A 27,381-nucleotide genomic window follows, 5' to 3' on the forward strand; every position below is an offset into this window, starting at 1 on the left:
TATTGTAGTTCTTTATTAAGTTAAACATATTGCTATGATCAGCTTTATGATGCTTTACTTTCAGAAATACGTTTGGGAAAGAAGTCCCATTTTCTCAAAGATTCTTTGTTTTTTAAACAACAAATCAAGGAATAAGAATGTCTCAGCATATGAATCACTTGTAATTTCAAGCTTTAATTATTATCATCGTTTGATCATCCGATAAATTCATTAAAAATAGAATAGAAAATAAAAAGATGAATACTAGTAAATGACAAAAAAAATACACAGAATATATACAACCTTTCATCCATTTTCTTTAGAAGAAAATCAATTGCAAGGAATACCGGTATCAGATTCTATTAGTTAACAGAATCAATCAAAAGTAAAATTCTTCATTAAACAATTTTCCAACTGCTTGTAAATCAGGCACTAAAAGGTGCCTCCAAAAATGCAATTATACACTGATTCATTAAGTTTATCAGCACAACATGTTTTGAATTAATATACCATTAATACTGTTCAAAATAACAATAATAATTATACTTGCTTATGTAGCACTTATCACTTTAATACATTGTTAGAATTTTCTAAGTGCTCTACAAAAATGCAGTAGAATTACTCTTGGTTTTTATAGCAGAGCAGTCTATATTTCTGCATGGTGCGATAATGTAATGCATGAGTAATGGGGTGTTCTGCATTTCATCACTGCTCAGTTTCATAAAAAGTTTTTGCAAGGAATGTTGTGTATTGCAAATTTATTATGGTTTGCTGTGTTTTATAATACAAATTTCTCGAACTTTCTTAATTCATTAAGAAGTAAAACCATCCATTTCTGAGTAGTTTCGTTGTGTCATGATCTGATCTGTCAATAAATCTACGAGACCTAAAAAAAAATTATCATAATGGGTGCGTAACAAATTTCGAGCAGTCTTCTCGTATTGAATCTCATGATATCTGAGACACTAATGATGGCTTTGCCAATGAATTTTTCATGAAACTAGATGCTAGGTGAAGAGTAGAACAAATTTATTTGAATCAGTTATAACTATTAGGCCAGATACTGGTATGTTATCACAACAGCTGATCTTGCTATAATCTCTTAATCACATATGTTTAATAGAGGAAATCAAACAAGCATAACACTGAAAATTTCATTGAAATTGGATGTAAAATTAAAAAAGTTATGACATTTTAAAGTTTTGCTTATTTTTCACAAAACGGCTATATGCACAACTCAATGATATGTTAATGAGAGAGTCGATGATGTCCCTCACTATTTCTTTTGTTTTTTATTGTTTGAATTATACAATATTTCATTTTTTTACACATTTGACAAAATGACCAACTTGACTGAACCACATAAAATAAAACGATGGTAATCCAAATGTTCAGTGAGGAATGATTTTTTTTGCATATAACAATGAAGCAAAAATTAGAAATATTTCTTATAATGAAATACAAAAGGAATAGTGAGTGAGTGGTGTCATCAGTTCCCTCATATGCATACCGACCAGGATGTGCATATAACTGTTCTGTGAAATTAAGTGAACCTTTAAAATTTCATAACTTTCTTATTTTACATCCAATTTTGATGATATTTTGAGAGATATACTTGTTGGATTTTTCTGCTTTTATTCAAATAAACTATTTGCTGGGGTGGACTTGTCCTTTAATAAGTAATATGCTGATTTGAAACTTCAGATTTGGACTGTAAAGGGCAGAGATGCCTCTTAATATTGATCTTCAAATGTAAGAAAATCATCTAAAATGGACCATTTATAACACAAAAGGGGCCTGTTGCATATAACATTTATCCTTCACAAATCTGGTGAAAATGACGACTCGGGTTAGCACAATTTTTGCTATTGGCTATAAACACAGGAAAAAACTGGTAAAGAATAATCCGAATTTGTTTTGTTTGTTTTAGTAAAAAAAATGTTTTATAAGACACAAGGGCTCTTGTGTTTTCTATGATCTGAAAAAAGTAGGAATTACTACTTATATCTCACAAGAGATATCCCTGAAATAGAGAAAAAAAATTACACATTCACATCATTTAATAGTTTCATAATTATATCAAAGCCAATAAGCTTTCTAAGTACAAATTTATCTAACTTGCTTCTTATTCTGACATCAATGTGTAACCATTAGGAGATGGTTTAATACTAACAATTTTCTTTAACATAAAATCAAGGCTGCAGGTAATTAAATTTCATGATTCAGATTAGAGAAATGGTCTTCCCTCAAAAATAGAACTGAAATTTCAAAAGGTAGAGCTAGACATTCAATTTACAAATATAATTGCACTTTCCCTTTCAGTGTAAGGCACACATTCTATCTCCAACAAGAGTGTCGCTGGGGCGAGCACATAATACGCCCACCTGTAACATGGAAAATGTTATTGGTCAAGCAAGAAAAGTGGAAGGTGGCGACTTGATCTTTCACCTATTGTCCACAAGAATACAGTGCCACTATTATGGTAACTCTGCGATTCAATTGTAACTTCCACAGAGCCCTTGACTTTGATTGGTTGTTGAGCATTGCTAGCTTTACATTTGGATGGCAAAGTCACTATTACTCCATGCAACAGGGCCCCAGCCCCCAGGGGGGCTGGCACTCTCAATGTTCTAATCAAATGGCAGTATTTAGTCAAACATATCTTGATTCTTGACTGTGTTTTTCTTTACACTGATTACAGACATCAAACTCAGCTAGTTACAAAATCTGTTTACAATATCAGTTCCTCAATAAATCCATTATAAAATATATTCTTCAGTACAGCGGTCTAGTAAAAAGGCAGAAAAAGGCATAATGCTTGGGGCATGTATTTTCTAACTTGAACAGCTCTACTCATCATTAAAATGAAAATAATCAGTCTGACATTTTCTTTAAAACATATTCATAAAATAAAGCAGATAGCAAATTTCTTTCAGCTAATCAAATCCCATGATTTGAAAAGCTTATGGCAGCGACATGTAATTTGAGATACATTTCATAAAATGTCCCTGCTCTAAAAACAAATTTCAATATAAAATCTGATCATCATTTCTAGTGAAGCAATTAAATTGCCAAGCTCTGTTTAAAATGAGCCGTTTCCTAACAAATCAGAAATTAAGAAAGATTTGCTAGAAGAAAACAAGAAATATAAAAAGGTGACTGTTAAAAATACTTAGCATTTCAAATCTGTAATAATCAAATAGGCAAAGCAGTGTTGTGTTTAATAATTTTACAGAAATTTGTCTCTATTCAAAATAATTTTTTTTACAAGCATGCTAACGAGTACCCGATTCACAAGGAAATAACATCACTGCTTCTGACTGCACTGCCAATCCATGGAGACTTCATGGATAGAAAAAAATTGTTCTTGCCCAATAATTTTAAGACTTTTAGTGCATCGGTTTAGTTATTTTTTCTACTAACAATATCTTAAACCTACATGGTCAACACCTCTCCACAGGAGCAATAGAATGCTTTACATCAAAGACCACCCATCTGTTCAACTCTGTTCTTAGAATACCATAATTTGAGAGTGTGATCATCACTGGCCGATATAAGCATCTCTGAATCAAATGGATTGAAGCAAACACAGTTAACCATGTCTGTGTGAGGTAGACGAGCTAAGAGAATGCCGTAATGTCTGTCCCATATATAACCCTGTCTGTCTTCTGCTCCACTGAAAGAAAAAAATAAAACAAATAATGTTGAAATTATAAGCTGATGTGTATAAATTAAACCGTTTACTACTGAATTCACATATGCTTTGTACAGGTATCTTCTGCTTTCATTAGGTTTAAATCATATATGAGCAGTTCATAATGGTAAAAGCTAGAGATTATTGAGATAAATGCCAAGGGCAGCTGTTTCACAGAATGTATACAAAGCACTCTTGTAAGGTTTAAATGGGAAATCTTATACTAGTAGATGTATGCCCTTAAAAAGCAGTCAGGATGCTTAGAATGTACTTCAAATATACCAATATATATTTTTCATATGAAAATGAAAACCACATTTTATTGTCGAAAGGAAATCTGAAAATAGGAATACTCCAAATATTCCTTTTGCCCAATAATCATAAGCCCGGCAGCCGCTGTGCAGCACCAGATCGACGTAGCTCTATCCCTTAATTGTTGAATGCCAAATAGGATAGCAGCAACTCCCATCTTTTAACGTCTTTTTGTCTGACATGGCCAAGGCTTGAACTCCTAACCTCCCGGTTGTGAAAAGGACGCTCTACCAACTGAGCTATCACACCGGTTGTGGATGGGGGGGGGGGGGTGCAAGAAGACAAGGGCACTGTTGCATAAAAGTTACTTTGCCATCCAATGGTAACTACCACGGTAACACTGATCACCAACCAATCAAAATGAAGTATTAGTATTACATACAAGTTACCATTGGATGGCAAAGTTACAATAATGGTAACTTTTATGCAACAGGGCCCTGGTAATCCACTATTTGTTTGCTCTCAAAATGAAATAATAGTGATATTTAGAGTTATATGATCCAAGCATCTCTATTCAAGAGTTTTTTTTTTTTGTATTCTTCCCATTTCCATCATTACAGTACTTGAAGAATCATGATGGCCCATATTTTCCCTAGTTGCATTGCAACTGATACGTACTGCAGTACACATTTCACAAATGTTCAACAACATGACTTACCTAGCAACATAGAGATCACTGACACTAAGAAATATAATGTTACATTCATCATTGGGAGAAAATGCCCGATGACCTCGGAACCGTTTGACCTCCATCAAGGTATAAAGGTCATACATGCGTACTTCTATTTCCTGTGCTATAGGAGGCGGGGCTAAAGCATCTGCTACATGATAGTCTTTGGGCCAGGAGCGGCAATTCACACACAGAAACCTGTCATAAAAAGTGAGAAAATTAATCACCAACAACTACAATGATTACATGAAAGAGAAAAGATTACAGTGAAAGCTTGCCTTATTAAAGATGTTGGAATTTAAGGAATATTGGTAATCAGTAAAAAAAAAAAAAAAGAAATATATCTTAAAATAAAAATAAAAATAAAGAGCTGGACACAGTGATATCATTGTATAAGTGAAATTGTTCTAGCTCTAATACCAAGTTTGTATTGTATGAGAGTTATGTTTGAAATAATAAAGCCCCCTCCCCCAAAGAATCCCAAACAGCTCACCCAAATGCTAAGCTAATTGCTCTCATCACTATAACTGAATAATTAGTTTTTACAAAATACTGCACTAAACCTTACACACCCACCAGTCCAATACAAAAACTTTCCATCTTTCTTACATTCTAGCTTAAGCATCCTACTTAAATCACAACATCTGTCATAGTGGCTATTTGACATATTTAGTTCAAAAGTTAAAGAAATAACAATTACAAAATGACAAACTGGACCACAAAAATAATCTAATTTCAGCAATTGTGGTGCACAGAAACCTTTAAATAGCAAACCCCAAATGGCTAGAGAAAGGAGTCCTACATTAGGTCAAAGACATTTTGCACATGAGACGAACTGCAATTTCTTGAATAATGAATACAATATTACAGAACCTAGTGGAAACAAAGTATAAAAGATAATTAAACAATGTATAAAAAGCAAACCACATTAAAAAAAATAAATGAGGGAATACACAAAAAAATGTAAAAGCAAACCAACCTATGATCTGGAGACAAAGTAAGCCCTAGGATCTGTCCATGCAAGTCTATGACATGATCCACCTTGTCAAACTCTAACTGAGGTCTAGGATTCTGATGATTCTCATCCCCTGCGACCGGTCCTAAGGCCACCTCACCCAATCTTATTTGATCATCAAGTTGTTTGGAAACACCCAATGGTCCTTTGACTGTATCCATCATATGGGAGTCAATGTGTTTAATACATATCTGGTGAGGTGTGTACGCAACAGCCCCTCTCATGAAGATCAGGTGCTTGTTCTGGCTGTCCTCTTTCTGCAACGTCCTGCGTCGCCTGATCTTGGATCTCTGAGCAATCTCCTGTGAGTCAGACTGGCTACTACTGGATAGGTTGTTCGTGAATTCTGCCTCCTGCTCTCCAGTTGATGTCGAAGGTCTTTCGAGTGTCTTTTGACTCAGTTTTGCTTTTGAGGCTAATTTGACTAGTGATTCATCATCTAAACTCTCTGTGCTGCCAAAAGTAAACTTCTTACCCCAGGCTCGTACAATGTCACTTCCACTGCCACTTTCTCCTGCAAAGGTTAATGAGGTATAATCAGTATCTGTGCTAGATAGGACAGTGTCTGTAGAACTGCAGCGTGAACTAACACCAGTGGCTTCTTCAGTTCTTAGACTATGCGGATCACCATGACTTGTAGATGGACCACCAATGTTTCTTCCTGGAGAATGTCTAGGGAGTCTCTGAATGTCTTCAGGACACTCTGGCTCCACCCCATAGATCAAAATCTTCATCAGGTCCTCGTCGACATTCTGCCGACCACGCCTCATTTCAGCGTTGCGTACCCTATACCACAGTCTGCTATGACTTGTCTCTGTGTCAATTGGTTGCTCAGCTGAAGCTGCCTGTTTTGTTTTTGCAGCATTATGTCTCTCACCATCTTTACGCAAACTTTTACGGAATGACCCAGGTGGGGTCACAGATGAGTCACTTGCTTCTCGTTTTAATGGATGAGTTCTAGAGTGTGCTTCACTAACAGATTTGTGTTTGGTTGAATGAGCACTTTGTCTTGATAACTTTTTCAAATCACTTGAGGTTGATTCCTTCACTTCCATCTCAGGCTGTAAGGAATCGTCCAGCATGTCTACTTCAGCTTTACTTGGCCCGGCAACATCCTCTGCTTCAGATCTTTCCTTAACATCACCCTTGTCTTGATGATGGTGTTTTCTCTGATCCAAATCCGGTTCACTCGCTGTCAGCTCCGTATCACTTTCATAGGCACTACTAACTTTAACATCAGGTTCACTTTCACTTGAGCTGACAATCCTACTAGCAGTACTCTGCTCCTCGCTCACCTTTCCCGTATCTCCCTCCTCCTTCGCCTCTTTGCTGTTTTCCAGCTTCAACTGCTTCAACAGTAATTCCTTCCCCTTGCCCAGGTTCCTACAATTTGCTACAGTGATTCCTCTGACAGTACTGGCATTCATGTTCAGGAATTTGAACAACCTCATCACCACAGATTCCTGCTCAGAGTCCACTTCCTGTGTTGCTTTGTTCAACCAGAGTGCAGAGCAGGATGATAGCTGACCCAGGTAGTGGAGGTTGCCTGACAACAGGTAGGAGTTGTTCAGCCAACATCCAAAGATATCATACGGTTTGTTCTGCACTCTTGCTTGAAGTGCAAAGTCCTCTGAAAAAGGTAAACAGATACAGAGGATTATACCAATTGATATAATTATATTCACTTATAAAAGTGATCCCTCATGTTTATTTCTCTCCACATTTCTTCCAATAAAATATATAAGCAAATGACATATATTTCATATCATCCCTAAATCTTTAACTCTTTTTGTATTCAAATGATTTTTTTTAATTATTTTATCATTCAGAGGCTTGGAGCTTTGGAGGGATTCATTTTTCTTTTAAATACTCAATATACATACATAAAGTAGATGCAAACAATACTAGCACATCAATGATATGGAGCTCATCCGGCATCTCGCAACGAAATTTAACACGATTTTAATTTCAGACCAGTTGACACTGTAGTGAATTATATTGGTGACATAAATTGAGGATATAGAATTGAAATTGATGAAGAAATGACATAGAAGCATTTTTTGTGATCTATGAATAAATTTCATATAAATTAAGCAGAAATAATTTGAGTAAAAATTTCTTAACTCTGTGTAGAACCTTGGTGAACCTCATGTAGCTCTCAGATGGAACAAAAATAATCAAAATCAATCAACAAATAAATAAGTATTTTTTTTTAGTTTAGAAAATATATGTTTAAATTAGCATATTTAATGAGTTTCAAAATTCTGTGTTGAAATTTTGTATCACCACCTCGAGCTTTCATATAAAGCAAACAAAATTGAAATTGATCAACAAATGAAGAAAAAACATTTTTTGTGATTTATGAATAAATTTTGCATAAATTAGCATTAATAATTTTCTAGGCAAAATTTCAAAATTTTGTGTACAAAGTTTGGTGAACCTCATGCAGCTCTACCAGATGGAAGAAAAAAAAATCAAAATCAGTTAACAAATAAAGAAGAAGAGGCATTTTCTATGATTTATGAATAAATTTTGCATAAATTAGCATAAATAATTTTCTACTGAAAATTTCAAAATTCTGTGTAAAAGTTTGGAGAACCTCATGAAGTTCTACCAGATGGAAGAAAAAAAATCAATATCGGTCAACAATTAAAGAAGAAGCATTTTATGTGAATTTTTTAAAATACGCATAAATTAGCATATTTAATGAGTTTCAAAATTCTGTGTAGAAGTTTTGAATCCCCCACCTAATGCTATCATATAAAGCAAACATAATTGAAATCAGACTTGAAGTGACGAAGAAGAAGCATTTTGAAATTCAGTCAACAAATAAAGAAGAGGCATTTTCTGTGATTTATGAATTTCACATAAATTAGCATAAATAATTTTCTACTCCAAATTTTAAAATTCTGTGTATAAATTTGGTGAACCTCATGAAGCTCTACCAGATGGAAGAAAAAAAATCAAAATCTGTCAACAAATAAAGAAGAAGCATTTTATGTGAATTTTTAAAAATGTGCATAAATTAAATTAGCATAAAAATTGTTCTAGCCAAAATTTCAAAATTCTGTGTAGAAGTTTGGTGAAACTCATGAAGCTCTACCACAGCGATTCTCAAATAGCGGCAAGCGCGCCACTTGTGGCACACCGAGCTTTGCGGAGTGGCGCGTGGGAGCCTTCGGGCCGGATGGGCTAAAAATTATTAGAAACATTTGTTTAATGCCCGGTGGTGGACATGTCTTACATGGTTAGATTCAATTTAATTTCAATCTTTATTTCCAATTTCAACAATATATTTTCATGAAAAAATGACACATATAAACCAGCAGCATGAATATGGAACATCAAAATACATCTATACATAAGAAAAAAGAAACTAATTTAAACTAAAAAGCAGAAAACTTAGATAGAGACATTGAAAATGTTTGTTATCCTTGTTGTTGGTGGTGCTGTTCACAAACATTACCAACCCTACTGTATTTTGATTTTCAGCATGGATTTTCATGCTCCTGAATTTGTTTCTTCTAAGCTACCTTACTCTCCTCTCACCTTTTACATTGAATACAGCAATCTCTCCTGAGGTACTGTTTGGACCAAAGTGAACCCCTGATACAAGCAGCAAGGTATCACTACTGTTAAACTGAGAAAACTGAGTGAACTGCCATCTGAACTGTTCCTTCATGTTGTGTGAATACTTCAGACTGGCTGGTGGACCACTTTTCCAAACCTGAAAATATGAACAGATGCAATTAAAAGACTATGATACAGTTACAAACGATGCAGTCTAAGCTCACAACACAGTCTTTGAAACATTCAAAATGACCTTGTAGTAGAACAAAAAAAGAACTTGTCAATAACAGGATTTCAAGAGCATTAATTATTACATTTTTACAACTTTCATATGCAAGCAAGGCCCCTGCACCAAATTTTAGGGCAAGAATAATCGATTAAGCAAACAAATAAAGGAAAAGCAACTTTAACAATAAATAATTATTATGTCTCCCAGTATGAAATGAACAAATTTCTTGATTTTAAACGTCATTAGTCTCATTACATTTCATATGATTGCAATATTTGAATAGTACTTCAATATAATTCACATGATTTAAGCTTTACCACAGCTTCACAGGCTTTACAGAACATATCTTGGACTTGTTGCATAAAAGTTACCATTATGGTAACTTTGCTATCCAATGGTAAAATACATGGAATCCTTGGCTTTGATTGGCTGTTGGGTCATGCAACCATGGTAGTTACCATTTTAAGGCATCGTTACCATAATAGTAACTTTTATGCAACAGGGCCAAGGTCTTTGTCTTGCCTTAATGGTCCCATCTTTGGAGCAGGAAGCAAATAGTTTTCCATTGTGAGAGAAGCTGACATGTAGAACCTGATCATTATGATCGGTCAATACCTGCATGCATTTTGCAGGAACTCGATAGTGTAGTCTCCGGAACTCCCTGCAGTGGCATAGAACAGTCATTAAACACTTTAGATTCCTTACATTCTGATGTAGTTAATCATTCCATAAGAAAATTTGTGTATTTTTACATGACAAAAAAGTCTTGAATATTGCATAGTCTCTGAAATACATGAATATGTCTAATTTGCCCTCAGCCAATCAAATTTCTTGAAATATGCATATGCTAATTAGTATATTAATATTTGGACACTGACATTCCTACCAGTATCAATAGCTTTACAAAACACACTCAGGTGACCAAATCTCAGGGAATAATTTGCTTACCAAAATTGATTAGCATTTTTGGTCATAAGACAAAAGTGATGCAATACCAAGAAAATTATTCCGTCAGTGTTCATGATTACAAGATTTTGAAAATATTGCAAGTCCATCTGAAAATGAAATTAAATTTCCAAAGTGATAATTGCATAATTTGATCAATCAAGGTAGAAAATAAGAGAAAATATGATCTGGCCAGGCATGGCAACCCAGTGGAAGAAAGTCCACTTCATGAACAAGATGTTGCGGGTACTAATCCTGGCTGAGTCATATTATAGACTTTTAAATTGTAAACATCTGCCATCTAGCCAGGCGCTTGGCATATTAAAATGGACAGGGGCAATAACAACATCTTACATTATGCAGGGTCTGATGAAAGACCAGCTTATAAAGCTGAAGTGGCTCTTTTGGGAAATAAGAATTAACTATATCATTATTGTTTTCATACCGGTAATAAGAAGAATGTCCAGAGGGAAGAGGTATTTCTCTATTTATTTTCCACTCTCTGTACAACAAATTCTTCCAAAGAAGCTCATCGTGGCTGATCCTAAGCCATGTCCGGCAGGAGCAGCCAGCTCTTTGCAGTTCAGATGAGGTTAGGTATGAGAAGATGTTGACCACAAGACTCTCTGGTAAACAGAGCCAAAGGCTAACATTCTCTTTCTCAATCTCATCCATCTCTCTATAAAGAAAAAAAAATGCAGATATTAGATTGGCTGCAATATAGCTGATACATGTATACACTGATCAATACAAAATCATATTATAGATAAGACTTTGTATCAAGAGGGGGAATTGAAAAAGATATCATCCAGAAGATTGACTTGCCAAAAAATGTTATTCATCATTGTAACATAGCGTTCTACAGTTCTACTTTTAGCTATTTACTTATCATGAACTTTATTTGGTGATTTTGGACCCAGAACAAAAACAAGTTTCCTCTGCTTCTTTGGCGCTGGCTTTATTCTTCCTCCCAGAATAAGGGGGTGGAGGGTATATCAACTCATAATAATGATAGAGGACACCTGTGATGTGTGACTCTAGTCTGGTCTTGGACTCAAGTCTGTTTATGCTGGACTCTGTCTCCGTGAAGAAGCGATACGTTTTGACTGATCGCGCGCATTTTTAATGCGCACGATCAGTCAAAGCATCATACTGCTTTTTCCCTATGGCGTTTTTGTACAGGGAAAATCTAACTTAGACTAAGCCGCTCGAACCAAAATTATAAGCATGTAGCTCTTTTGTGATATTTTCTCCGATCCTTGGTTTTGTATAAAAATAAGGATACCAGTGCTTAGTGATTGTCTTGGTCTTTCCAACCATGTATTTTTCTAGCAATGAATGTGTTGTAAGGCTGGATAACTAAGTGTGAAAATTATAGTAAACTTTGAAGTCGATTTTCTCTGAAATGGGTTTGCACCGCTGTATGTGTGATTACAACGGTTTGGATGACCACCAACAATATGGGGCAGCTGCCCGTTTATGACGTCACAAATTAAACACTTCAAATTCTAACAACTTTCTTTATAATCTTTAATGGATTTTTCTAAAACCTCTATTTTCCCGGTTACTTTTTGTCAGGGTGAGCTTTCCCTTTAAAACTTATTGGCAATGAGTGGCAATTCTCAGCAATTACACAATTTCTTACAGAATCTTTCTGCAAACATTCTTTATCATTTACTTAAACTCATTTTGAAATCATCACAACTGCTATTTACCTTTATTTGATTCTCAGCAATTACACAATTTCTTCCAGACTTCTTCTGCAAATATATTTTATCATTTACTCAAACTCATTTTGAAATCATCACAACTGCTATTTACCTTTATTTAATTTTAACTCTTTTTAATATCGAACATTTTACAAGAAAAATTGCTTTTCAGCAGTCAATGCAATGGTAGTCCATTTATACTTCCTAATATTATTATTAACTTTGGATTATTTTCTTTGCCTTGGTTTTGCCTTGGTTTCCATCAATAGAATGATGACGGCCATTGGGCTCATAATAGTGGAGGTTCGACCGACGCTTAAACAGCATTTAACTGTGGAGAAAAGGGTGCGCTAGCGCACCCTTCTCGATTACTGCGTAAAATCTCCTTTTGATGGGCGAAAGGGGCGCAATAATAAGGGGAAAATAATAGAAAATACAATCAGCTTACAACCTTTCCAAAATATATGGTGGAAAATACCGAATTTTTATGACAAACATTCAGGATCAGGTTCTTCTTCGATTGTTAGCCGTCATGTTTGAAATACAGCTGACCACACGAATACGCCAGCCAATCATACCATAACGCCAACGCGAATCTTAATACATGGGGCACCTAATAATAAAGTAGACCTACAGTTCGTCTATCGATTTCAGACATGAAAATTACACGTAACTTTCACTATTGACAAATAAATTACCTTACGACTAGATGCAGCAATTCAATGATTGAATAAGCTGTCGTAATTCATGCAGTTCTATTAACTTCAAAGGTGTCTAATCTGTAATTACGAAGAGGCATCCTCCAGCTTTAGAAGCGACGTGACAATGAAATACGGTACGATGTCGACAAAAAAAGACTATTAAAAAAAAAAAAAAAAAAAAAAAAAAAACCCTACCAAAAAATCCTGAGGCCAGTGCAAATGTGCGATGGGGCCAGGGGAAAAGAGGGGGCCGGGGGGTTGTCACTCGTATTGAAGAATGGAAAGCATCTGCGAGAAAGTGGAAGGGAAATCTGTAACAATATTTTCTGGATATTTATTATAATAAAATGACTTCTGTCATACAAAATTATATTTCTATTATAGGCCTATTTATAAATAGATTCATGCATGGCCGTATCGGGGTATGCAGGGGAAGGGGGGGGGGGGGGGGGAGGCAATCTGTTGCCTCCCAGAAATTTTTAAAAAATTTCATTTTTTAGCTGAAAATAATCAGATATGTTTGTTTTACCATTAAAAAAATGACATCTCATGAAACCATTATTGCTTTTTTACTGAAATGGCACAATTATTGTTGAATATGAGATGCATAAAAAAGAGGAAAAACTGGAGCAAAATTTGCGCAAAAAATAATTTTTTTTAGCGCAAGTTTTACTAATTTTGCATATCAGGCCGTTGCTTAAAATGAGATATCATTATACTCTCATTTAATTTATTCAAGTTCATCTAAATTTATATTCCAAGGGAGAATCTATGATGGTGTGGGAATGACCTGCGTGAAATATTTGGTTAAGATTTAATAAAACAATTGACATTAATTTAAAACTGTTGGTTACGCAGTATATGTAAAATCGCATGATCAAATCCTTAGGCTCAAAATTTATGCTTAAAGGACAAGTCCACCCCAACAAAAAGTTGATTTGAATAAAAAGAGAAAAATCCAACACGGCATAACACTGAAAATTTCATCAAAATCGGATGTAAAATAAGAAAGCTATGACATTTTAAAGTTTCGCTTAATTTCACAAAAAAAATTATAAGCACATCCTGGTTGGTATGCAAATGAGGAGACTATGACGTCATCCACTCACTATTTCTTTTGTATTTTATTACATAAAATATGAAATATTCTAATTTTCTCCTCATTGTCAAGTGATGCAACGATTAATTCCTCCCTGAACATGTGGAATTAGCATTGCTTAATACTATATGGTTCAGTCAAGTTGGTCCTTATTGTCAAATCTATAAAAAAAAAAAAAAATTTATAATTCAAACAATAAAAAACAAAAGAAATAGTGAGTGATGGACATCATGGACTGACTCACCTAGTTGTGCATATCACTGTTTTGTGGAAAATAAGCGAAACTTTAAAATTTCATAACTTTCTTATCGAGTTATATCCGATTTTGATGAAATTTTCAGCACTATGCTAGTCAGTCTGATTTTTCTCTATTTATTCAAGTCAGCATTTTCCTAGGGTGGACTTGACCTTTAATGCCTGATTCTTGACACTTACTCTTTCGTGATAAAGACATTCGTACCCCAGTCCACCACCCCCGTGAATATGCTTACTACAGCATTAAATACAAATCAAAATCAATTCATGGTTAAATCCAACAATCGGCCCATAAATTCAGAGGCGACGCCCTTCTGATGGGGGAAAGGGTGACTGAAGAAAAAAAGAAGGGCATTCAAAGAGATATTGTGCGTTGTATCCTATTATTCGATTGAGAAAAAAAATGGCATTACCTTTAGGTCGTTTTGCCCCCCCCCCCCCCGATCAAAACACTGGCGCAGCATCCCCTAGCCTGTATATGCATTTTCAATCAAGATTTACTCTTAAAAAAATTATTTCAATTGAGCTTTTTCAAATCAAACTCAAAAGTATGAACGAGCCTGATAAAAGAAGGGATAATTACTATATTAATACGAAGTGCATGAATTTGTTTGTTTATAATATTATAGAATTGTGGCGTAACCGAGCTCTGTCGGGGTAGCGTTCTGCCGTCTCGCAGTCTCCAGAACGGCCCGGTCCACGCTTCTCCTCACTTATATATCTCTTTTGGGGTGGATTTGCTCACAAAAGTATATTGTGCAACGTGGTACACTCTCTCGCTCCTCTGAAATACACCGAATCACCCGCTCACTCACCCTAAATCATGCAAATGAAGCAACTTGGGAGATATTCAATATACTGTTCAACTTGATTTATTCGGAGCTTACATCTTACAACCGCACGCCACCGCAGCTCCCAGCGAACTGACGTAGGTATCACAGGCCTAATTCAACCCCCATAGACTCGTGTGTTAAAGTGGTACCTAAAAAAAATTCCTTAAAAATAAGGAGGAAATTCGAGGGTTGAATGTTTACTATCAGTGGATAGGATAAATGTCTGACATTCCATATCTGACCAGAAAAGGGTACCTCGACCGGCTCATTTTAAAAATAAATCAGCATTTATGAAGACTACACCTGACGGGATCAACTTCATCACTTGAGAGAGTCAAATGGCCCTATTTCTTCCGCCAGTAAAAATTTAGTTCCATAGTGGTGATATATCTTTCCAATTTGGAAAAAAGAAGTTCAGTAGGTACCCTCCCTAGAATCAGTGTTAGATTGTCAATCATATTCATTCATTTTTGTCAATCAGCAATATCAAATTACAAAATTTAGAATGGGTTGGGTCGAATGAATATTTTTTGCCTGCCAGTTGTAATTAGGCCCGTGTGACCTTTATTGTATGACACATGGAGGCTTCTTTTTAAATTACCTCCCTGGCTTTTCTTTAACATCTGTACACTCACTTTATAGCAAAGAAATGCATGAAATATACATATATGTTATGTAATGACCAATTTTAATGTTACTCCTATATGTCTAGTGCCCTATAGATACACACATCCTATCTGCCTATATGTAGTTCAACAATGGATGCAATGTAGGGCCCAAAATCCTATAATACAAAATTGTAGATATGAATATAGTGTGCATATCTGGATTCAACAACTGCCCACAATATAAATACCAGATTCACATGAGTTAAATTAGATAAAAATAAAAAGAAATGAGAATTAACATACAAGCATACTATACATTCACATCTTCCTATGACAAGGGGTGTAAGAGAGAGAGAGAGGGGGGGGGTTAGATGGCTTGTATTGTAAAGGGATGGGGGCTAGTCTGGCTATAGAAGTAAAAGTTAGAACAAGATAGCAGTAGCACTCATTCTCAGCCACCCCCCCCCCCAAACATGCCTATGCCTTTCTCTACCCCCCCCCCCCCCACTCCCTCTTGAATCCACCACTCTTCAGCCAAATTCTAAAGTTCTCTCTTCTCCATACCTTTACCATGAACCAATTTCACAACTGCAATTGATCAAGGCCTATCTAATGCTTAGTGTATCTTGTAATGGGTGCTATACACGAATACAGCAGCGGTCGTTGGTATACGAAAACACACGAAAACATGCAACGTCACAAAGACTAACGTTAGCCTACACAGTCACAGCCTAACCTAGGCTAGGTTCACAAACACAGAGTTACTAATCACAATTTTGTTACCTGTAGTGTTATACCCCCAATGTAGCCTTGCATATAGCCATGAAGTTCAGTTTTTAGACCTCTTGATGATTGAAACATGTATACGAGTGAAAGCAATCTGCTACTGAAGAATTTGGGCAGGTATTTCATCCACTAGGGAATTTCCCTTGTAATAGGCTAGAGTCAAGGTTATATTTCTTATATTGTATGACACATGGAGGCTTCTTTTTAAATTACCTCCCTGGCTTTTCTTTAACATCTGTACACTCACTTTATAGCAAAGAAATGCATGAAATATACATATATGTTATGTAATGACCAATTTTAATGTTACTCCTATATGTCTAGTGCCCTATAGATACACACATCCTATCTGCCTATATGTAGTTCAACAATGGATGCAATGTAGGGCCCAAAATCCTATAATACAAAATTGTAGATATGAATATAGTGTGCATATCTGGATTCAACAACTGCCCACAATATAAATACCAGATTCACATGAGTTAAATTAGATAAAAATAAAAAGAAATGAGAATTAAAACATACAAGCATACTATACATTCACATCTTCCTATGACAAGGGGTGTAAGAGAGAGAGAGAGGGGGGGGGGGGTTAGATGGCTTGTATTGTAAAGGGATGGGGGCTAGTCTGGCTATAGAAGTAAAAGTTAGAACAAGATAGCAGTAGCACTCATTCTCAGCCACCCCCCCCCCCAAACATGCCTATGCCTTTCTCTACCCCCCCCCCCCACTCCCTCTTGAATCCACCACTCTTCAGCCAAATTCTAAAGTTCTCTCTTCTCAATACCTTTACCATGAACCAATTTCACAACTGCAATTGATCAAGGCCTATCTAATGCTTAGTGTATCTTGTAATGGGTGCTATACACGAATACAGCAGCGGTCGTTGGTATACGAAAACACACGAAAACATGCAACGTCACAAAGACTAACGTTAGCCTACACAGTCACAGCCTAACCTAGGCTAGGTTCACAAACACAGAGTTACTAATCACAATTTTGTTACCTGTAGTGTTATACCCCCAATGTAGCCTTGCATATAGCCATGAAGTTCAGTTTTTAGACCTCTTGATGATTGAAACATGTATACGAGTGAAAGCAATCTGCTACTGAAGAATTTGGGCAGGTATTTCATCCACTAGGGAATTTCCCTTGTAATAGGCTAGAGTCAAGGTTATATTTCTTATATTGTATGACACATGGAGGCTTCTTTTTAAATTACCTCCCTAATGTTACTCCTATATGTCTAGTGCCCTATAGATACACACATCCTATCTGCCTATATGTAGTTCAACAATGGATGCAATGTAGGGCCCAAAATCCTATAATACAAAATTGTAGATATGAATATAGTGTGCATATCTGGATTCAACAACTCATTTTAAAAATAAATCAGCATTTATGAAGACTACACCTGACGGGATCAACTTCATCACTTGAGAGAGTCAAATGGCCCTATTTCTTCCGCCAGTAAAAATTTAGTTCCATAGTGGTGATATATCTTTCCAATTTGGAAAAAAGAAGTTCAGTAGGTACCCTCCCTAGAATCAGTGTTAGATTGTCTATCATATTCATTCATTTTTGTCAATCAGCAATATCAAATTACAAAATTTAGAATGGGTTGGGTCGAATGAATATTTTTTGCCTGCCAGTTGTAATTAGGCCCGTGTGACCTTTATTGTATGACACATGGAGGCTTCTTTTTAAATTACCTCCCTGGCTTTTCTTTAACATCTGTACACTCACTTTATAGCAAAGAAATGCATGAAATATACATATATGTTATGTAATGACCAATTTTAATGTTACTCCTATATGTCTAGTGCCCTATAGATACACACATCCTATCTGCCTATATGTAGTTCAACAATGGATGCAATGTAGGGCCCAAAATCCTATAATACAAAATTGTAGATATGAATATAGTGTGCATATCTGGATTCAACAACTGCCCACAATATAAATACCAGATTCACATGAGTTAAATTAGATAAAAATAAAAAGAAATGAGAATTAACATACAAGCATACTATACATTCACATCTTCCTATGACAAGGGGTGTAAGAGAGAGAGAGAGGGGGGGGGGGGGGTTAGATGGCTTGTATTGTAAAGGGATGGGGGCTAGTCTGGCTATAGAAGTAAAAGTTAGAACAAGATAGCAGTAGCACTCATTCTCAGCCACCCCCCCCCAAACATGCCTATGCCTTTCTCTACCCCCCCCCCACTCCCTCTTGAATCCACCACTCTTCAGCCAAATTCTAAAGTTCTCTCTTCTCCATACCTTTACCATGAACCAATTTCACAACTGCAATTGATCAAGGCCTATCTAATGCTTAGTGTATCTTGTAATGGGTGCTATACACGAATACAGCAGCGGTCGTTGGTATACGAAAACACACGAAAACATGCAACGTCACAAAGACTAACGTTAGCCTACACAGTCACAGCCTAACCTAGGCTAGGTTCACAAACACAGAGTTACTAATCACAATTTTGTTACCTGTAGTGTTATACCCCCAATGTAGCCTTGCATATAGCCATGAAGTTCAGTTTTTAGACCTCTTGATGATTGAAACATGTATACGAGTGAAAGCAATCTGCTACTGAAGAATTTGGGCAGGTATTTCATCCACTAGGGAATTTCCCTTGTAATAGGCTAGAGTCAAGGTTATATTTCTTATAGGTATCACAGGCCTAATTCAACCCCCATAGACTCGTGTGTTAAAGTGGTACCTAAAAAAAATTCCTTAAAAATAAGGAGGAAATTCGAGGGTTGAATGTTTACTATCAGTGGATAGGATAAATGTCTGACATTCCATATCTGACCAGAAAAGGGTACCTCGACCGGCTCATTTTAAAAATAAATCAGCATTTATGAAGACTACACCTGACGGGATCAACTTCATCACTTGAGAGAGTCAAATGGCCCTATTTCTTCCGCCAGTAAAAATTTAGTTCCATAGTGGTGATATATCTTTCCAATTTGGAAAAAAGAAGTTCAGTAGGTACCCTCCCTAGAATCAGTGTTAGATTGTCAATCATATTCATTCATTTTTGTCAATCAGCAATATCAAATTACAAAATTTAGAATGGGTTGGGTCGAATGAATATTTTTTGCCTGCCAGTTGTAATTAGGCCCGTGTGACCTTTATTGTATGACACATGGAGGCTTCTTTTTAAATTACCTCCCTGGCTTTTCTTTAACATCTGTACACTCACTTTATAGCAAAGAAATGCATGAAATATACATATATGTTATGTAATGACCAATTTTAATGTTACTCCTATATGTCTAGTGCCCTATAGATACACACATCCTATCTGCCTATATGTAGTTCAACAATGGATGCAATGTAGGGCCCAAAATCCTATAATACAAAATTGTAGATATGAATATAGTGTGCATATCTGGATTCAACAACTGCCCACAATATAAATACCAGATTCACATGAGTTAAATTAGATAAAAATAAAAAGAAATGAGAATTAACATACAAGCATACTATACATTCACATCTTCCTATGACAAGGGGTGTAAGAGAGAGAGAGAGGGGGGGGGTTAGATGGCTTGTATTGTAAAGGGATGGGGGCTAGTCTGGCTATAGAAGTAAAAGTTAGAACAAGATAGCAGTAGCACTCATTCTCAGCCACCCCCCCCCCCCCAAACATGCCTATGCCTTTCTCTACCCCCCCACTCCCTCTTGAATCCACCACTCTTTAGCCAAATTCTAAAGTTCTCTCTTCTCCATACCTTTACCATGAACCAATTTCACAACTGCAATTGATCAAGGCCTATCTAATGCTTAGTGTATCTTGTAATGGGTGCTATACACGAATACAGCAGCGGTCGTTGGTATACGAAAACACACGAAAACATGCAACGTCACAAAGACTAACGTTAGCCTACACAGTCACAGCCTAACCTAGGCTAGGTTCACAAACACAGAGTTACTAATCACAATTTTGTTACCTGTAGTGTTATACCCCCAATGTAGCCTTGCATATAGCCATGAAGTTCAGTTTTTAGACCTCTTGATGATTGAAACATGTATACGAGTGAAAGCAATCTGCTACTGAAGAATTTGGGCAGGTATTTCATCCACTAGGGAATTTCCCTTGTAATAGGCTAGAGTCAAGGTTATATTTCTTATAGGTATCACAGGCCTAATTCAACCCCCATAGACTCGTGTGTTAAAGTGGTACCTAAAAAAAATTCCTTAAAAATAAGGAGGAAATTCGAGGGTTGAATGTTTACTATCAGTGGATAGGATAAATGTCTGACATTCCATATCTGACCAGAAAAGGGTACCTCGACCGGCTCATTTTAAAAATAAATCAGCATTTATGAAGACTACACCTGACGGGATCAACTTCATCACTTGAGAGAGTCAAATGGCCCTATTTCTTCCGCCAGTAAAAATTTAGTTCCATAGTGGTGATATATCTTTCCAATTTGGAAAAAAGAAGTTCAGTAGGTACCCTCCCTAGAATCAGTGTTAGATTGTCAATCATATTCATTCATTTTTGTCAATCAGCAATATCAAATTACAAAATTTAGAATGGGTTGGGTCGAATGAATATTTTTTGCCTGCCAGTTGTAATTAGGCCCGTGTGACCTTTATTGTATGACACATGGAGGCTTCTTTTTAAATTACCTCCCTGGCTTTTCTTTAACATCTGTACACTCACTTTATAGCAAAGAAATGCATGAAATATACATATATGTTATGTAATGACCAATTTTAATGTTACTCCTATATGTCTAGTGCCCTATAGATACACACATCCTATCTGCCTATATGTAGTTCAACAATGGATGCAATGTAGGGCCCAAAATCCTATAATACAAAATTGTAGATATGAATATAGTGTGCATATCTGGATTCAACAACTGCCCACAATATAAATACCAGATTCACATGAGTTAAATTAGATAAAAATAAAAAGAAATGAGAATTAACATACAAGCATACTATACATTCACATCTTCCTATGACAAGGGGTGTAAGAGAGAGAGAGAGGGGGGGGGGGGTTAGATGGCTTGTATTGTAAAGGGATGGGGGCTAGTCTGGCTATAGAAGTAAAAGTTAGAACAAGATAGCAGTAGCACTCATTCTCAGCCACCCCCCCCCCAAACATGCCTATGCCTTTCTCTACCCCCCCCCCCACTCCCTCTTGAATCCACCACTCTTCAGCCAAATTCTAAAGTTCTCTCTTCTCCATACCTTTACCATGAACCAATTTCACAACTGCAATTGATCAAGGCCTATCTAATGCTTAGTGTATCTTGTAATGGGTGCTATACACGAATACAGCAGCGGTCGTTGGTATACGAAAACACACGAAAACATGCAACGTCACAAAGACTAACGTTAGCCTACACAGTCACAGCCTAACCTAGGCTAGGTTCACAAACACAGAGTTACTAATCACAATTTTGTTACCTGTAGTGTTATACCCCCAATGTAGCCTTGCATATAGCCATGAAGTTCAGTTTTTAGACCTCTTGATGATTGAAACATGTATACGAGTGAAAGCAATCTGCTACTGAAGAATTTGGGCAGGTATTTCATCCACTAGGGAATTTCCCTTGTAATAGGCTAGAGTCAAGGTTATATTTCTTATAGGTATCACAGGCCTAATTCAACCCCCATAGACTCGTGTGTTAAAGTGGTACCTAAAAAAAATTCCTTAAAAATAAGGAGGAAATTCGAGGGTTGAATGTTTACTATCAGTGGATAGGATAAATGTCTGACATTCCATATCTGACCAGAAAAGGGTACCTCGACCGGCTCATTTTAAAAATAAATCAGCATTTATGAAGACTACACCTGACGGGATCAACTTCATCACTTGAGAGAGTCAAATGGCCCTATTTCTTCCGCCAGTAAAAATTTAGTTCCATAGTGGTGATATATCTTTCCAATTTGGAAAAAAGAAGTTCAGTAGGTACCCTCCCTAGAATCAGTGTTAGATTGTCTATCATATTCATTCATTTTTGTCAATCAGCAATATCAAATTACAAAATTTAGAATGGGTTGGGTCGAATGAATATTTTTTGCCTGCCAGTTGTAATTAGGCCCGTGTGACCTTTATTGTATGACACATGGAGGCTTCTTTTTAAATTACCTCCCTGGCTTTTCTTTAACATCTGTACACTCACTTTATAGCAAAGAAATGCATGAAATATACATATATGTTATGTAATGACCAATTTTAATGTTACTCCTATATGTCTAGTGCCCTATAGATACACACATCCTATCTGCCTATATGTAGTTCAACAATGGATGCAATGTAGGGCCCAAAATCCTATAATACAAAATTGTAGATATGAATATAGTGTGCATATCTGGATTCAACAACTGCCCACAATATAAATACCAGATTCACATGAGTTAAATTAGATAAAAATAAAAAGAAATGAGAATTAACATACAAGCATACTATACATTCACATCTTCCTATGACAAGGGGTGTAAGAGAGAGAGAGAGGGGGGGGGGGGGGTTAGATGGCTTGTATTGTAAAGGGATGGGGGCTAGTCTGGCTATAGAAGTAAAAGTTAGAACAAGATAGCAGTAGCACTCATTCTCAGCCACCCCCCCCCCCCAAACATGCCTATGCCTTTCTCTACCCCCCCACTCCCTCTTGAATCCACCACTCTTTAGCCAAATTCTAAAGTTCTCTCTTCTCCATACCTTTACCATGAACCAATTTCACAACTGCAATTGATCAAGGCCTATCTAATGCTTAGTGTATCTTGTAATGGGTGCTATACACGAATACAGCAGCGGTCGTTGGTATACGAAAACACACGAAAACATGCAACGTCACAAAGACTAACGTTAGCCTACACAGTCACAGCCTAACCTAGGCTAGGTTCACAAACACAGAGTTACTAATCACAATTTTGTTACCTGTAGTGTTATACCCCCAATGTAGCCTTGCATATAGCCATGAAGTTCAGTTTTTAGACCTCTTGATGATTGAAACATGTATACGAGTGAAAGCAATCTGCTACTGAAGAATTTGGGCAGGTATTTCATCCACTAGGGAATTTCCCTTGTAATAGGCTAGAGTCAAGGTTATATTTCTTATAGGTATCACAGGCCTAATTCAACCCCCATAGACTCGTGTGTTAAAGTGGTACCTAAAAAAAATTCCTTAAAAATAAGGAGGAAATTCGAGGGTTGAATGTTTACTATCAGTGGATAGGATAAATGTCTGACATTCCATATCTGACCAGAAAAGGGTACCTCGACCGGCTCATTTTAAAAATAAATCAGCATTTATGAAGACTACACCTGACGGGATCAACTTCATCACTTGAGAGAGTCAAATGGCCCTATTTCTTCCGCCAGTAAAAATTTAGTTCCATAGTGGTGATATATCTTTCCAATTTGGAAAAAAGAAGTTCAGTAGGTACCCTCCCTAGAATCAGTGTTAGATTGTCAATCATATTCATTCATTTTTGTCAATCAGCAATATCAAATTACAAAATTTAGAATGGGTTGGGTCGAATGAATATTTTTTGCCTGCCAGTTGTAATTAGGCCCGTGTGACCTTTATTGTATGACACATGGAGGCTTCTTTTTAAATTACCTCCCTGGCTTTTCTTTAACATCTGTACACTCACTTTATAGCAAAGAAATGCATGAAATATACATATATGTTATGTGATGACCAATTTTAATGTTACTCCTATATGTCTAGTGCCCTATAGATACACACATCCTATCTGCCTATATGTAGTTCAACAATGGATGCAATGTAGGGCCCAAAATCCTATAATACAAAATTGTAGATATGAATATAGTGTGCATATCTGGATTCAACAACTGCCCACAATATAAATACCAGATTCACATGAGTTAAATTAGATAAAAATAAAAAGAAATGAGAATTAACATACAAGCATACTATACATTCACATCTTCCTATGACAAGGGGTGTAAGAGAGAGAGAGAGAGGGGGGGGGGTTAGATGGCTTGTATTGTAAAGGGATGGGGGCTAGTCTGGCTATAGAAGTAAAAGTTAGAACAAGATAGCAGTAGCACTCATTCTCAGCCACCCCCCCCCAAACATGCCTATGCCTTTCTCTACCCCCCCCCCCCCACTCCCTCTTGAATCCACCACTCTTCAGCCAAATTCTAAAGTTCTCTCTTCTCCATACCTTTACCATGAACCAATTTCACAACTGCAATTGATCAAGGCCTATCTAATGCTTAGTGTATCTTGTAATGGGTGCTATACACGAATACAGCAGCGGTCGTTGGTATACGAAAACACACGAAAACATGCAACGTCACAAAGACTAACGTTAGCCTACACAGTCACAGCCTAACCTAGGCTAGGTTCACAAACACAGAGTTACTAATCACAATTTTGTTACCTGTAGTGTTATACCCCCAATGTAGCCTTGCATATAGCCATGAAGTTCAGTTTTTAGACCTCTTGATGATTGAAACATGTATACGAGTGAAAGCAATCTGCTACTGAAGAATTTGGGCAGGTATTTCATCCACTAGGGAATTTCCCTTGTAATAGGCTAGAGTCAAGGTTATATTTCTTATAGGTATCACAGGCCTAATTCAACCCCCATAGACTCGTGTGTTAAAGTGGTACCTAAAAAAAATTCCTTAAAAATAAGGAGGAAATTCGAGGGTTGAATGTTTACTATCAGTGGATAGGATAAATGTCTGACATTCCATATCTGACCAGAAAAGGGTACCTCGACCGGCTCATTTTAAAAATAAATCAGCATTTATGAAGACTACACCTGACGGGATCAACTTCATCACTTGAGAGAGTCAAATGGCCCTATTTCTTCCGCCAGTAAAAATTTAGTTCCATAGTGGTGATATATCTTTCCAATTTGGAAAAAAGAAGTTCAGTAGGTACCCTCCCTAGAATCAGTGTTAGATTGTCAATCATATTCATTCATTTTTGTCAATCAGCAATATCAAATTACAAAATTTAGAATGGGTTGGGTCGAATGAATATTTTTTGCCTGCCAGTTGTAATTAGGCCCGTGTGACCTTTATTGTATGACACATGGAGGCTTCTTTTTAAATTACCTCCCTGGCTTTTCTTTAACATCTGTACACTCACTTTATAGCAAAGAAATGCATGAAATATACATATATGTTATGTAATGACCAATTTTAATGTTACTCCTATATGTCTAGTGCCCTATAGATACACACATCCTATCTGCCTATATGTAGTTCAACAATGGATGCAATGTAGGGCCCAAAATCCTATAATACAAAATTGTAGATATGAATATAGTGTGCATATCTGGATTCAACAACTGCCCACAATATAAATACCAGATTCACATGAGTTAAATTAGATAAAAATAAAAAGAAATGAGAATTAACATACAAGCATACTATACATTCACATCTTCCTATGACAAGGGGTGTAAGAGAGAGAGAGAGGGGGGGGGGTTAGATGGCTTGTATTGTAAAGGGATGGGGGCTAGTCTGGCTATAGAAGTAAAAGTTAGAACAAGATAGCAGTAGCACTCATTCTCAGCCACCCCCCCCCCAAACATGCCTATGCCTTTCTCTACCCCCCCACTCCCTCTTGAATCCACCACTCTTTAGCCAAATTCTAAAGTTCTCTCTTCTCCATACCTTTACCATGAACCAATTTCACAACTGCAATTGATCAAGGCCTATCTAATGCTTAGTGTATCTTGTAATGGGTGCTATACACGAATACAGCAGCGGTCGTTGGTATACGAAAACACACGAAAACATGCAACGTCACAAAGACTAACGTTAGCCTACACAGTCACAGCCTAACCTAGGCTAGGTTCACAAACACAGAGTTACTAATCACAATTTTGTTACCTGTAGTGTTATACCCCCAATGTAGCCTTGCATATAGCCATGAAGTTCAGTTTTTAGACCTCTTGATGATTGAAACATGTATACGAGTGAAAGCAATCTGCTACTGAAGAATTTGGGCAGGTATTTCATCCACTAGGGAATTTCCCTTGTAATAGGCTAGAGTCAAGGTTATATTTCTTATAGGTATCACAGGCCTAATTCAACCCCCATAGACTCGTGTGTTAAAGTGGTACCTAAAAAAAATTCCTTAAAAATAAGGAGGAAATTCGAGGGTTGAATGTTTACTATCAGTGGATAGGATAAATGTCTGACATTCCATATCTGACCAGAAAAGGGTACCTCGACCGGCTCATTTTAAAAATAAATCAGCATTTATGAAGACTACACCTGACGGGATCAACTTCATCACTTGAGAGAGTCAAATGGCCCTATTTCTTCCGCCAGTAAAAATTTAGTTCCATAGTGGTGATATATCTTTCCAATTTGGAAAAAAGAAGTTCAGTAGGTACCCTCCCTAGAATCAGTGTTAGATTGTCAATCATATTCATTCATTTTTGTCAATCAGCAATATCAAATTACAAAATTTAGAATGGGTTGGGTCGAATGAATATTTTTTGCCTGCCAGTTGTAATTAGGCCCGTGTGACCTTTATTGTATGACACATGGAGGCTTCTTTTTAAATTACCTCCCTGGCTTTTCTTTAACATCTGTACACTCACTTTATAGCAAAGAAATGCATGAAATATACATATATGTTATGTAATGACCAATTTTAATGTTACTCCTATATGTCTAGTGCCCTATAGATACACACATCCTATCTGCCTATATGTAGTTCAACAATGGATGCAATGTAGGGCCCAAAATCCTATAATACAAAATTGTAGATATGAATATAGTGTGCATATCTGGATTCAACAACTGCCCACAATATAAATACCAGATTCACATGAGTTAAATTAGATAAAAATAAAAAGAAATGAGAATTAACATACAAGCATACTATACATTCACATCTTCCTATGACAAGGGGTGTAAGAGAGAGAGAGAGGGGGGGGGTTAGATGGCTTGTATTGTAAAGGGATGGGGGCTAGTCTGGCTATAGAAGTAAAAG

The 27,381-nt window shown here is 36.5% G+C and overlaps 1 protein-coding gene across 1 annotated transcript; it reads right to left on the reverse strand.

The window, feature by feature from the left end:
• Positions 1 to 876: 876 nt before the first annotated feature.
• Positions 877 to 12,971, reverse strand: LOC129277536 (F-box/WD repeat-containing protein 5-like). Its single transcript, XM_064110705.1, has 7 exons — positions 12,822 to 12,971; positions 10,860 to 11,093; positions 9,992 to 10,130; positions 9,220 to 9,397; positions 5,635 to 7,300; positions 4,644 to 4,853; positions 877 to 3,655 (listed from the first exon to the last, which is right to left on the reverse strand). The coding sequence occupies exons 2-7, from the start codon at positions 11,087 to 11,089 to the stop codon at positions 3,460 to 3,462; spliced, it is 2,619 nt and encodes an 872-aa protein (XP_063966775.1). The 5' UTR covers positions 11,090 to 11,093; positions 12,822 to 12,971; the 3' UTR covers positions 877 to 3,459.
• Positions 12,972 to 27,381: the final 14,410 nt, after the last annotated feature.

This window comes from Lytechinus pictus, chromosome 15, assembly GCF_037042905.1.
Source record: "Lytechinus pictus isolate F3 Inbred chromosome 15, Lp3.0, whole genome shotgun sequence".
Classification (NCBI taxonomy): domain Eukaryota; kingdom Metazoa; phylum Echinodermata; class Echinoidea; order Temnopleuroida; family Toxopneustidae; genus Lytechinus; species Lytechinus pictus.